This window comes from Fundulus heteroclitus, chromosome 6, assembly GCF_011125445.2.
Source record: "Fundulus heteroclitus isolate FHET01 chromosome 6, MU-UCD_Fhet_4.1, whole genome shotgun sequence".
Classification (NCBI taxonomy): domain Eukaryota; kingdom Metazoa; phylum Chordata; class Actinopteri; order Cyprinodontiformes; family Fundulidae; genus Fundulus; species Fundulus heteroclitus.
In genome coordinates, this window is record NC_046366.1 from 27,060,778 (window position 1) to 27,075,115 (window position 14,338).

At 38.0% G+C, this 14,338-nt stretch overlaps 1 protein-coding gene across 1 annotated transcript in view; it reads left to right on the top strand.

Moving 5' to 3' along the window:
• The window catches only part of LOC105932237 (collagen alpha-1(XI) chain), a 118,578-nt gene that overhangs the window by 55,155 nt on the left and 49,085 nt on the right, over positions 1–14,338 (top strand). The window contains exons 21-31 of the mRNA XM_036138458.1: positions 717–770; positions 869–913; positions 3,947–4,000; positions 4,807–4,851; positions 5,127–5,180; positions 5,274–5,318; positions 7,513–7,566; positions 7,652–7,696; positions 8,492–8,545; positions 8,681–8,788; positions 10,102–10,155. Of these exons, the coding sequence (XP_035994351.1) occupies positions 717–770; positions 869–913; positions 3,947–4,000; positions 4,807–4,851; positions 5,127–5,180; positions 5,274–5,318; positions 7,513–7,566; positions 7,652–7,696; positions 8,492–8,545; positions 8,681–8,788; positions 10,102–10,155 (612 nt within the window). The remainder of the gene's footprint in view (positions 1–716; positions 771–868; positions 914–3,946; positions 4,001–4,806; positions 4,852–5,126; positions 5,181–5,273; positions 5,319–7,512; positions 7,567–7,651; positions 7,697–8,491; positions 8,546–8,680; positions 8,789–10,101; positions 10,156–14,338) is intronic.

A 14,338-nucleotide genomic window follows, 5' to 3' on the forward strand; every position in this document is an offset into this window, starting at 1 on the left:
TTTTCCTACCCCTTTCCTGAGCCACTGCAATGAAATCTCGTCCAGATATGTATTTAACAAAGCAAATCTGAATGACGGTAAAGACAAGACTAAGTGTGAATATCACCTTTTCATTCCCTCCGAAGGTTTGGGTCTTGTTTTACAAATGCACGGCCTTGCCATTCTAACATACATGCAACTGTAATGGTATTCCTTTGTGCAGGGACCATTGGCTTTCTAATCTGGACCTTGCCAAGAGCAGTTTCTGCATAACAGATCAGAAAAATAGGACTGGGAAACGTGTTCTGTGATTGCCCGTGAGAAAGTTTCCAGTTCTGCCAAGCGGTGCTCAAATGGGCCATAGAGTAGCATGAAGAATTATTTGCTCCTTGTTGTACCCAAATTAGCAGTGTCCTTTGAAAGAAACAGTTGTGCGGTGTTTCATCACACTCTTGCAGGAAGGTAAAAGAGCAATGCATATTAACAGGCATGCTTATATACGTTAAGATTAAGATTTTAAAAGGAGAAAAAACTTTCATCTTAACTTTGCATCATCAGATTGTCTTCTATGGCCACATGGAGGAGTAGTTACCATATTTAGAGAAACATTTAGATTCATTGCAAAGCAGCTTAAGTGTATTGTATAGTATGTTGATGGTTTTTATTGTTGCAGATTATTTATTTGTGTTGAGGTAACTTTATTAAATTCAAGACATTTTCTTTTACGTTCTAAACAGGGCCCCAGAGGTTTGCTTGGCCCCAGAGGATCCGCAGGTCCCCCAGGACAACCTGTAAATATGACCTTTTTCGCTCTAAACTGAGTCATCCTACCTTATATGACGTGCTTCTTTCTCAATAGATGCTTATCAGCCGATTCTGTTTGTTTTAGGGTCTTTCTGGACTGGATGGACAACCTGGTCCCAAAGGAAACATGGTAAGGAGTATTTGTCTTGGGTTTGTTTTAAAGGAGTGTTCAGGACCACATAAGCAACAAGTTTGTCTTTGTGGCTGACCTCATTGAAGGATATTGCCCTTCAACTCCCACGCAGCAATGCAACGGATGAGGTTATAACTCGGCTGTTGATGAAGTTAGTTCACTTACTTCAAGACTGTATTTTAAGGGAAAACAAAAAAAGTTTTTTCAAAGGCTTATCTGCCTTAACTCTCGTTGTTTTGTTTGTTTTACTGGGGTTTTCCGAATATGTGCGATTGTTGAATGGATTGGAATGGCATTGGTCATTTTATTATCAAAAGGTTTTCACCAACAGTTTTCCCCAGAAAACAACAAATGAACTTTCAATAAAAACTTAGTAAAAGTGGCAATGTATGTAATATTCATAATTTAAATATCAGAAATACAGTTTTTTAAGACTAAAATTAGTTGACTAAAACAAATATGGAGGCTTGTGTCCTTATTTAATAAGATTTGGACTTTAGATTTTTGACTTAATGAAAGACTTGGAACTCAACTCATACTCAAAATGTTCCAAGACTGAACTTGGAACATTTTGACTTGAAAATACTTGTTCTTACACCAAACAGAATGTGTTATTTAAAGAATGTGAATCTCTCAATACAGTAAATAATATAATATAATATAATATAATATAATATAATATAATATAATATAATATAATATAATATAATATAATATAATATAATATAATATAATATAATATAATATAATATAATATATCAGTTTGTGCACCCCTGTCAAAATTTCTGTTTTTTGTTATGAAAAGACATTGAGCCAAGATAAATCATTTTGGGATGTTTCCTACCTTAACTATGACCAAAACCTTACTAAACAAAATTGCCAAAGATACTAAAATCTTTTAAGAGAAAATGTTTTTCTTGACAAAAATTGTTTTTCTTTTCATTTCTCCTTCCACAAATGCTTCAAATCTCTCAGGTTGTGTGGACATTCTTGTGCACAGCCCACTTCAGATGACCCCACACATTTTTTCACTCAGTTTCAGGTTTGGGATCTGGCTGGGACAATCCAAACCTTTTGGAGAAGTCATCGTTTTATTGATTTAGATGTGTACTTTGGCTCGCTGCTATGCTGAAATCTGATGTTCTTATTCATCAATAGCTTTCTTTTAGAAGCCTGAAGGTTTTACAGCATTGTAAAACCTCCAGGTAAACAAAAAGCTCTTGTTTACAATCAAAAATTCAAAGTGTATTGCTTGAGACTGGACTCAAGAAGCATATTTTTGACTTCAGAGTTGAGTACAGAGACTTTAAACTTATTTGTTTCATACATAACAAGGCCTTCGGGTAAGAATTAAAAACAAAAAACAAAATACTGACTAAAACTAAATTACATTTTAGTCAAAAGACTGAAAAGTAAATTAAACGTACTGTCAAAATTACCACTGCAACTCCAGTCCGCTGTTTCAAATAGTCACTAAAAATCATAGCAGTAGCTAAGATCCCTTACAGATTTCTTCTGTTTTTGCTTTGCTATACCTAAATATTTCAGGTAAAACAAGTTTAAAATAAGACAAAGATAACCCGAGTAAAGATAAACAGCACTTCACAAATTATTTAATAAAAGGGGAAAAAACAATTCTATTAAAAATTACCCTTTGTGAAAAAGGGATTTTGCATATTTTTAGATAAACAGTTAATTATAAACCACATTTTTATTCTATTTCAGAATCCACCCCAAGGCCTGATTAGTGGTGGACACTTAGAATGAATTAAGAACATAAATAGGACCTTATGACAATATTGAGTCAACTAAGTAATCTGGAAACGCAACACATCATTGAACAGTACAAAGAAATACTAGAACAGATGGGAAGCAAAGTCATATGACTAATTCTGGAGAGGCTAAATGAGGGGATGGGCATCTGATGATTTTAAGGAGGAAATATTCTGTGTAGTGACAAAAGACTAAAAGTATGTTTTGGAAGGTCTTCCTCTTTTGGCATTGGGTATAAAACAGGCAACGTTTTCAGAAAGAAAAATATTGACAGCGGTAGTTGGATGCGTCATGGTCTGGTGCTGTTATTTTCCATCTGGACCTGGACATCTTGCTGTAATTGATGGAACAGTTTTTGTTTTTATGGGTGGTTGATTTGGTTATTTTTTTCTGCAATCTTCAAGGTGAACATCCAGCTATTCATCTTTATTCTTTAAAGTCAAAAGCATAAAAATTGTGCGGCGGGTCCGTGATCTAAAAAACACCCACAAGTTTAATCTGATCGAGTTACTTTGGCATCGTCTTAAACCGGTCGTTCATGTTAGCGAAACCTCTAGTTTGGCCGAGTTCAAACACTTCTGCAAGGAGGGACCCAAAAGGGGCCACCATCTCCTGTGTAACGATGCAAAACACTTATTGCCACTAGTCACAAACACTTGATGGCAGTTGTTGCCTCCAACTACGGTCCAACATATACCAGGTGTAGGTAGCAAAAACTTTACATAGGAGCAGGGCACTTTAGAAACCTTTTTTTTTCACTTAATAAAATTACATCATCATTTGAAAACAGTTTTTCTCTGTATACTCAAGTTATCTTTGTTTAATATTAAAATGGATTTAAATCATTTAGGGATGACCAAAAAAAGCAAAAATAGAAGAAATCCGTAAGGGGATAAATAGTTTTGTATGCAACCGTATTTACCAAATGTGTTTGCGTCCTTTGTCAGGGACTCTAGATCTCGTCGAAGCCTTCCTTTGTCTGCATGTGTCAGCTGTAGCGGCTGGAATAGACAACTACACCGAGGTTCTTTTGTGAAAGTTTAAATGCAACAGCGTGTCATGGTAGGGGAAGAACATTTAAGACTGAAAATGGATCCCTGCTAAACTAAATATCAGCGCCAGTGCCAGGACAAGATATCTTGTTCTTTGCCCCAGTATGAGTTCTTAATTCATCCATTGTTTTTCACAGCTTTTCTTGAATGTAAGGAGTGCGGTACAGTGGATAAGCTGGATTGTTTTATTTTTATTCCTGTAAAGGGTCCACAAGGAGAGCCAGGTCCTCCTGGGCAACAAGGCCTACCGGGTCCACATGTAAGTTCTTCATTTATTTACATTAAAAGTCACTTTCCCTCTCTTTTTATGTATATTTTCACTCTCCTCCTCCCTCTTCTGTTCCTTTTCCCCCCTTCATTCTGTATCCACTTTGCCATATTGACTGTGCAACAGGGAGCAGTATAATCTTGATCCCCCACATTTCTGTTTTTTAAATCAAAAACCCTTTGCGCATATTTTCTCAATGTTCTCCTCCAGCCCCGCTTCCACTCCTCTGTCACACAGATCTCACTCGAGAATAGAGCAAACCAGTGTTTATCCCAGGCTAAGAGAAGCAACCAAGCTTGCATCCAACTCAAATTTGTCACATTTTAGACTCCTAATTCCATTTCTGAGTCAGATTTAATGCAGAACAGGACACTTTAGGTGTTTCTTCAGCCAGGGCTGAATGACCTCTGCCAGGTGTAATTTTCGGTCCTGCTGACGATCACAGTGTGAACAGAACTGCGTCATTGCTTTGGAAAGTATTAGTGGGAACCTGCGCGGATGGAATGCAGGTTGAATTCATAACTTATTCACAGCCAGAGACATATTCATGCTTTCCAGCAAAAGCACAAGAACTCTGAAAAATAACACATCTGGGCTATTTTATTTTTTTAAGTAACTGTTAGAAGTCTTTTTTTAGGGGTGGAATTATCAAGACGTTTTAAAAAGCAAATGTTTAGAACAGTAGAAAGGTGAACAACTGTCTTAGAGCCAATCATATTGCCATTCTAACTTTCTAAAACATAACTGAACTCATTCTTTTTTCCGTTCTAAACGTGTTTCTCTTCTTTGTCCACCAGGGTCTTGTTGGTCCTCAAGGTCCAATTGGGCCTCCTGGTGAAAAAGTAAGTGAAGCGGGATACCAACCTCCTCTCAGCGCTGATAAGTGCATGTTTCAGTCAAGACTTCATAAGTGGTTCTGCAGATTTGTGGCTGAGCTGTAAGCCCATACCTTTGCTCCTCTAAAGGCAGAACCACTCACAGGATCACACATTTTCTAAGCATGAGAGCTTAGTTTGGCTGACTGAGAGCATTTAGTTTGTGGGTTTTGAAAAATGTATTTCAATATGTTGAACGTATCTGTCTGACTGCGTCTGTATTTATTGCCTTGTCTTTGTAGGGACCTCAAGGGAAGCAAGGCCTGGCTGGACTGGCTGGTGCCGATGGCCCTCCTGTAAGCTGCTGATCTTGGTCCCTTTTTCATATTTGACTCATTGATGTAAATTATTAAGGGGCTCTTAATCAACAGTTTCATGTGCTCCTGTAGGGTCACCCTGGGAAAGAGGGACCTCCTGGAGAGAAAGGATCCACGGTACGTATCAGTCATTTATTTGGTAATATGGATTTTGCAATGAAGTCCCTAATTTTTACTACAGTTTGATGAAAGGTTCAGGGTAAACTGTAGGTTCGGGCACAATGGAGTTCTAAATAACTCCAAAGAAATGAAATAATGTGAAGAAAAAAGAAATGGAAACACAATGTCTCGACCCAAATATTCGGTGATAAATGTGTGAGATGAACATGGTGCATGGTGGCGCTTTAAAGTAAATCATGACATCTATTTACAAGACTTTGCAAAATATGAACATAAATGTCCAATTATCCTTCAAAGCATTTTAACAATAATATGGTTTCTCAGACAGGGCAGGTATAATTTGAATTTGTTCCATCAATGCAGGTACAGGCGCATCTCAATAAATTACAATATGCTTTTTTTTCTGTAATTCGGACCTAAAATATAAACTAGTATAACTTCACTTCACACGGAGTCACATACTTTAAGCATTTGTTTTTGATAGTTCTGATAATCAAGGCACGCAGTAGCCTAGTTGGAAACCAAATATGTAGTTCTTCATTTCATTAGTATGCTACATAAGACAAACGTAACGGCATTAGGCCAAATGTGACTCAGTGGGTAGGGTGGTCATTTTCTGAGTCTTTTTAGCTTCTCCCTTATTCTGGGCCTGCCACAGCAAGTCATGACAACTTGCACCCTGACTTGTCAGAGTTTTTACACCAGATGCCCTTCCTGACACAACCAGGATTCAAACCCAGGTCCGTCGTATCAGACATTGATTTAGCCCACATTACCATAGAGGGGGTGGGTAGACATCTTACTGTCTGGAAATTGTGAGTTTGACTCCAGCTTCCTCCTGATGCACACTGATGTACCCCTTGGCAAGGCACTTAACTCCAAGTAGTCTACCGATCTGCGCATATTTTGGGTGAATGCAGCTCTAACTTTGAGTCATCACTATGACTGTAAAAGCCCTGAAAAATGTATACACCCTTTACCATTTACAAAAGTAATACAGAAATGTCAACCTACGGAAAGTCATCTGCATTCTGCCGTCTCTAATTTTTCTCCTGACAATAGTCCATAAATTCCCTGTAGGATTAAGGTCATGGCAGTTCACTGGCCAATCAAGCTCAGTGACACAGCAATCATTAAATCCATCGTTTGTACTTTTTAGCAGCATGAGCAGGATTAGTGTTTGTGTATATTTTTCTCCCACACTTTTTCCTTCCTGCCAACTTTCCATTAGTGGAGCTGGACATGGCACTCAGTGAACTGCTGGTTCTTTGCCATTGTTTAGGCCTTAACATAGCCTTTCTGTGTCAAAAATGTGTTTTTATTGGTTTTACGTAGCTCTTTAATTTTCTGAGAAACTTGATTTTTGGGTTTCATTATCTGTGAGCCATAGTCATCAGATCTATTAGCTAGATGGCCAATGAACATGGCATCAGTTGGACTTCAAATTGTAACAACATCAAATAAACTTATTAATAATAATAACAGAAATAAACACTTGAAGTACTGCTTGTAATTAATATATACATGGATATGACTTTTCAAGTTCAATTACTTAATTTTAAACATTTTTGAAATAACTTCACATTGACATATTAATGTACTAAAATGTACTAATATTTTTTGATTGATTGATTGATTCATTCATTAATTGATTCATTCTTTCATTCATTCATTCATTTATAATGTGCCATAAAACAACCAACTAAGGCGACCAAATTTCTGTAAAATCACAATATCTAAAAACATACGGCCATCATAGCAGACAACATGAAAATCATAGATAAATGCCACCGTGCTACTCGGTATTAAAAGCCTTCCTGAAAAAGTAAGTCTTAAACTTAGACTTAAAGATGCCTGGGCTGGCGGTGGAGCAAAGGTCTAAAAGAAGTTGGTTCTAAAGTCGAAGCGCTGCCACTGAGGATGGCCGGTCGCCCCGATGCTTTTAGCCTGGGCCTTGAAACATCTAATAAAAGCTGATTTAATGAGCTTGGCCCCATCTAATTGATCTGAAAAGTTCAGATCAATTAGATGGAGCCAGGCTGTTAAAAAAACTAAAATAAAACCTTAAACTAAATTCTAAAATGGACAGGAAGCCAGTGCAAAGAAGATAAAAAACTGAAGTAGTAAGTTCTGCTTTACATGTTCCCCCCAAAGAAAATCGAACATTTATTTTTTATTTTTTAAATTGCAGGGTTTTCCTGGTCCCATAGGATCCATCGGCTATCCTGGTCCTCGTGGTGTAAAGGTAAGCTACTGCAAAGCGATAGCTGAAGATGATTCTTACCCTATTTCTCTATGTTACTCTTACTGTACTGTCTCTCATCCTGCAGGGCGCTGAGGGAGTCCGAGGCGTCAGAGGCGACAAAGGAGAAAAGGTAGACTCCCTCCCTGCCTCCCCGACATTGCTGACAGATGTCAGTCTTCTGCAAACGCCCCCCCTCGGTGTTGTAATACCTCCTCAAATGGGGCTTCCTCTCTGGCAAGCGGAAAGCCTCTTAAAAGCCCATCAGACCGGCGCTTAAACCCTCATAACATGGAGTGGTAATGGAGTGAGGACCATCAGGCTGGAATAATATTCAGCTGTGGTTTCAGTCACTGACCAACGCTGTGTAAACTTTCTGGTGATATTGTTTCCGAACAGCCAATTATTAGGGGCATTGAGGCACCTTAAATGATTACCAAACTTTATGACCATATCATATAAGCATGCATTAGGTTGATGTTGAGCTGGAATGATGGTATTTCCCAGACAAATGTTATTTATTCTATTTTATTATGAAGAGGAAACAGTGTTCCTTTGGACAAATGATGAAGAATTTAAAGACTTACTTCTTAACTTGACCCACCAGATGTCAGCAGAGTAAAACAGACAACAGCAGACAACCTAGGAAAGAATGGAGGCAGGCACTATCAGCGCTTCTCCTGCATGGCCAGTAGATGTCACTATTTATTCATTTTTAACAAGCTGTGACCCTCTTACAGTTAACTGAACCTCTGTTGCACTTTGATTGACAGGATTCTTCTTTTTTGTGCTCACCTAAATGAAAAATGGTGTTTATTCATCCCTGTTTTACAAACTCTTGGTGCAAAAGATGTTGGTCAAAGTAATTTGACCAGTAAGTTGTTGCCTCGGCTCTAATAACACTGTTTCACATCACTTTCACCTCCAGGGAGAAGATGGGTTTCCTGGTTTCAAAGGGGACATGGGCATCAAGGGGGACAAGGTAGGTCATCACTTCTAAAGAGAAGGCTGATATTTATTATTTTTTTTTTTACAGTTGCAGATTCTTAGAGTTTAGATCGAAGGAAACATTAAATCTGTATGGCACATGTAAAATGATGGTCTCTGCGTCATTCAGGGTGAAGGTGGCGTGCAAGGACCCAGAGGAGAAGATGGCCCGGAGGGTCCAAAGGGCAAATCGGGACCAGGTGGAGAGGCTGGCCCCCTGGGTTTAGCTGGAGAGAAGGTCGGTACCTGAAAAGGCTGCAAATGTTTGATTTTTAAATCAATTAAAAAAAAGAGTAATTACGCTTTGATCATAAACACATTAAATTTTAATGATTTTTACACAAAACATAATGTAAAATGTTCTTCAGCTTTGTGGGCAGGACATAAAGTCTTTCATTAAAGTTTTATACTTCTATAAATTTGAACAGTGTTGAGCCAGTTTACTATTATCAATAACTACTTCTCTGTTTCTTTTGCTGTATTACACTGTTATTCTTAGTTAAAAGGTTAAATATTCTAAACTAAGTTCATAGTCTCCAAATGAACTACTTCAGACAGAATCACTATTCTTTTAAAGAGGGGCACCAGCCCTGTGGTACTTTAAGCATGGCCACCGTTAGAAATAGATAAACAATTATTTTCGATCAAAATTTCACCTTCCTTTTGACGAATGAAACAGTGAAAACTTACCTTTTGTCAGCTTTATTTCCCTCTCTGCTCCTACAAATTGTATTTTAGTGTGGCTGAAGTTTTAATGTTTTAGTTACAAAAAAACGGACGTTTTGATAGACAATTTGCCCATTTGCCCATTAACAGCGGCTACCTTTAGAAGAGCATGAGGCTGATGTTCCTCTATAAATATATAAAGCCCTTTAAAATAAGCAGGCACTGATCATAACGCTGTACAGAAAGAACAGAATGTAAACCAAATGAAAGGTTATATAAACAAAAAATATAAGTAAAAGTAGCAACAATAAAATATGACATGGACAAGAAGAAAATATAAATGAAATTATAATTCACATGATGCTAAGACGTCTTCCCAGTGCTTTGATCTGTACTATATTTTCTGCAATTCCACCATTAGCCTTGGATCGTTTCGCTGTCTGTCTAAAGAAACAAAAGCTATAAACAAACTGCAAGTATTTGTACATTAAATGCTATTTCAGCTTGCTGAGATCCGAGCTTGTGCCATTTATCACAGCAGAAGACCTAATTAAATTCTCTGGTGATTCCCTCATCAACGTGTATTGATTAAAATGAGTTCTGCAAGATTGTAAAGTATGTTTACGTCTATCCTCTCTTTCCTAAGGCATTAGCCATAAGTAGTAAAACATGTAATTATGGGTGTTTACATAAACAGTGTTTTGACTTCGAGGAGACCGCAGAAAGTGATAAATGACATAAAGTAAACACACTTCCACGTTATTGCCAGGATTGAAATGCAATTTGCATGAATATAGTATTAGGAACTTTCCCACCATCAAAGTAAAGATGTAGTGTAAATAAAGAATGTTAATGAATCTGTGTTTTGTTTTTTTTAATCTTTAGGGAAAACTTGGAGTCCCTGGATTGCCTGGGTACCCTGGAAGACAAGGCTCAAAGGTAGATAACAGGAGTAATATTTAAGCTCTTTGACAAGGCAAGGAAACACTTTAGTCACAAAAAATAAGTAATGTAATGTGAAATGCTTTATTTGTCAAGATAGTCCCTTTCTGTAGTTTATTAAACTGTACAGGGGCTGTAATCACTGCACACACTGCAGGTTTTTAGTGAGATTCGGAGCACTTTATTCCAGGTTTAATGCACACGTCACACAGAAACCGGAGTTTGCCTCCCAGCTTAGGGTCTGAATCTTTAGATACATCCAGGTAGCTAGAAAGGTAACTCTCTGTGCTCGTGAGCATGTCTGCCTGCATGAAGGAAGCCACACATGTAATGGTTAGGAAAATAATGCATTCACACTGGATGCCTCAGAATAAGATACGTCAAATGGTTTAGATAAGTATTGAGATGAGCTTTTCTCACCTGCTCATCACCTACTCTGCTATCACGTGCCTTTCTGAAAAATGCTGACCAACGCTTCGTCCGACAAACACGAACCCAGGCCGTCACCCGCTGAACTCCCTCCGTGGCTCTTACTGGAAGGCCTAGCTGGCATGGTCGTCTGCTTTAGTCATCAGCTGTCCTCCCTCCTTAGACTGAAGCCATTATCTAAGAACCTGGCTCTGCTGGCACTGTGGCTCTGACCATTTTGCTACTGCTCCACTATCTGGATGTGCTGCTGCAGCTGCTTCCTCTTTGCTGCCGTAAGCACTGACATCTTGGCACTGACAGGACCTGCTCTCACAGTGTCCAGATCGGCAAATCTCCAGCTTTGCATGAAAGTCAGCAAAACCTGAGATGAGCATGGCCTGCAAATTAAATTCCAGACATAAAGAAGACATCGTAATGAAATTAATCACCTTTATTTGTCGCCATGTTGTTCATTCCAATAAAATTTTCCCTCTGCATTTAACTGATCCCTCCGGCAGCAGTGGGCTGCTAATGTGCTGCGCCCAGGGATAATTCTGGTACCCAGGGGCCCTTTGTGGCTGCCAGTGGGATCCGAACCAGGGAGCCAGGTCTCTTTGTGGGATCTAAGTGCCATGCTCTAACCACCAGCCGCCCCCCCCCCCCCCATTGTGTAATTAATATAGTCCAATAATTTGTATTACTTTTTTATTTATTTTGCAATGTGCTGATATGATGCCGTGTTAAATATATTGATATTCAAATAGCAATTAGTCTCATACTAAGGTAATGTGTGTGTGTATATCTATATCTATATATATATCTATTTATCTATATATATATATATATATATATACATATATATATATATATATATATATATATATATATATATATATATATATATATATATATATATATATATATATACATATACTGCTGTGAAAATAAACATTTAGGTTGGATTCTTGGCAATTTGATCCAGTTATTTCTATCCACTAAAAGAAAAAAATGCAATTTCTGTAGACTTTTCTATATATTGTTTTACAATCAAGTAAAGATAATTACACTTTCATTGTAAAATGAATCAATGAGAGCTGATAACTAAAACAATTTTATATTATATTATGAATCATACAAAGAGATGCTTTATTATCTAAATTTAATAAAGATCTAAAAATTGTCCAGAGTGTTTTTTAGTCTCTCCTGAGCCTTAAGAAATTAGTTTCATGGCCTAATTTTAAGGTCACAAGTCTAACTTTAATTAGAGAGGGAAAATTACCTTGGTGCCACATGGACCCACCAGCTTTTACCACCAAGGCCACGACAATAGTGTTATATAGTGTTAAATAGTGTTTAAAAAAAAACTTAATCCAGGTGTTTCACTTGTCGCACACTTGGCTGCAACTTGCAGATGTTTTGCTAAAAAAAAGGCAAATATGATGGAGCCTATGATGCACACGGTAACATTTAACTCAGTCTTCTGAAAGAGAGTTCAGGCCTCCACATATTTTGTTTTTACGTTTGTTTTTTTTGGAATGAACATGACAAAAACCTTCTTGATGGATTCTGAGGCCATTCTGGGGCAGGAGGTGTCACAAACGACTGACCACCCAATCACATGTGTGCTTGGGGTAATCTGAGACCTATTAATCACGCTAGACAGCCAAGAAAATGGTTTCTATTTTTATTTTAATTTTTTTTAAAAACACATTTGTGTTTGACTCGGATCAATCAAATTTGTCAGTAATCTTTCACCAGAGCGATAAAAACATATCAATGAATGAGGCTGATTTACATTTGTTGTTATTATTAATAATAATACATATTCCAAGTTTGATACAATCACAGTCAAAAGTTAGAAATAACTGTTAATTCTGAATTATTTTTAAACTTTTCTGGACCTTGAAATTTGTAAATGAAAATAAACTCATTCAAGACATTTTAAACAAAACAATTCCATTAAATTGTATTCATATAGCACCAGTTCACAACACATGTCATCTCAAGTTAAATTCAATGAAATCAAAATATAGAGATTGGTCAAAAAGTTTCCTATCTAAGGAAACCCAGAAAATTGCATCAAGTCTCTCCAAGCAGCATTCACTCCTCCTGAAAGAGCATAGAGCCACAGTGGACAGTTGTCTGCATTGTCCATGGCTTTGCACCAATCCCTCATAATGAGCATGCATAAAGCGACAGTGGAGAGGAAAACTCCCCTTTAACAGGAAGGAAAATCTCTAACAGAACCAGGTTCAGTGTGAACGGTCATCTGCCTCGACCAACTGGGGGTTAGAGAAGACGGAGCAGATACACAAAAAGCACAGAAGCACACATTGATCCAGGAACCTTTTCTATGTTATACGGTAATAGGGGATGATCTGTCTCCCCTGGATGATGTCACAGCTAACAGAACGCCAGACCAGGTGTACCTTCTGTGAAGAGAAAAAAAAAACAGAAAAGAAAACGTTAAAAGCTAAAATAACAACAAACAATCCAAATTGGAGAACAGTAGGAGAACTCAGCAGAGTGAGAAAAATAGACCTTGATGTCCTCCAGCAGCCTAAACAACTGATGAACTCATGCACTCCTCACATTCTTGGACTCCTGAAAGCTGTCCATGTGGAAAAGGATGTTATTTTTGACTAAACGAATGGTCCTGACCTATGGGCCAGAACATTTTGTGGAGAACTGTAAAAAAGTGGTTGTTGTAGGGTGAAAGGTAAAATGTAAGGTGTTTGTGTTTACCACATTAATCCCAGCATATCTTTTCAAGATTTAAAGCTGTGCAATATATGCTCATGAGAAGCTATATAGTGATACCTATCCTTTAACAACTACAAAGCTGTCTAAAAAGTTTCCGACTGGTTGCCAAGATCAAACCATCAGAGAGACGATAACTGCTCTCTGCCCGTGGTGTTGCATAAAATGTACAAGTTCGTCTTCTTTGCCTTCATTAAAGAGACTGCCTCCAACATAAAAAAAGGTGATTTCCATATTAAAAAAAAAAAAAAACTGACGCACTCTCTTACTTCAAAGAAGCTGTGAAGCTGTTTATAACCTGGAAAACTTTGTATATTGAGGAAATTCACTGGTTAAAAAAAAAAAAAAAACAAAGCACAAAAACAGCACCACACATGCCCATTGTAAAGTACCATCTCTGTTATGAAATGTCCCGTCGTCCTCACGAGTGGCTTGAGGGACATAGTCTTGGCCCGGCAGCAGCCTTTATCTGCCCTCGATCAGCCCACATTGGAATTCCTCCTCTGTCTGGCTTTTTGGCTCCTACGGCCCATCACTCCCTGTTCACAGCTTTCCCACATTGTTAAACGTGGATGCCATTTGCAAAGGCTTGAGCAGACCGTCTTATCTGCCCGTCCAGTCGCACGTCTCCTTTCGGCTTACTGTAACTTTTCGGGTTTACCTGTGCGAAAACCAAATTTCACACAACAGCTTTGCCCTTTGCAGCTTGTTTTTTGCATTATGCCCTTGCAGCTCCATTGCCGTTTCCTTACCTAATCCACACAGTGGTATGCTTGATGTGCACATGCACACAAAGGATAGTGAGCACTATGAATATATTTTATTCGGACCGAAATTGCATAAGCACATGACCTTGGTTTGCAGCCAAAGGAAAGGCATATTTAACCTAGATGGGTTGAGCTTATTTGAGCTGCTTAATTCAGCATAAAGTGAGGTTCTGTTCATGAGCTGCTCGGTTCTCTTGTTATTAGGCAAACAGTGATTACTTACCTAGTATTTGTTTGACCGGCAC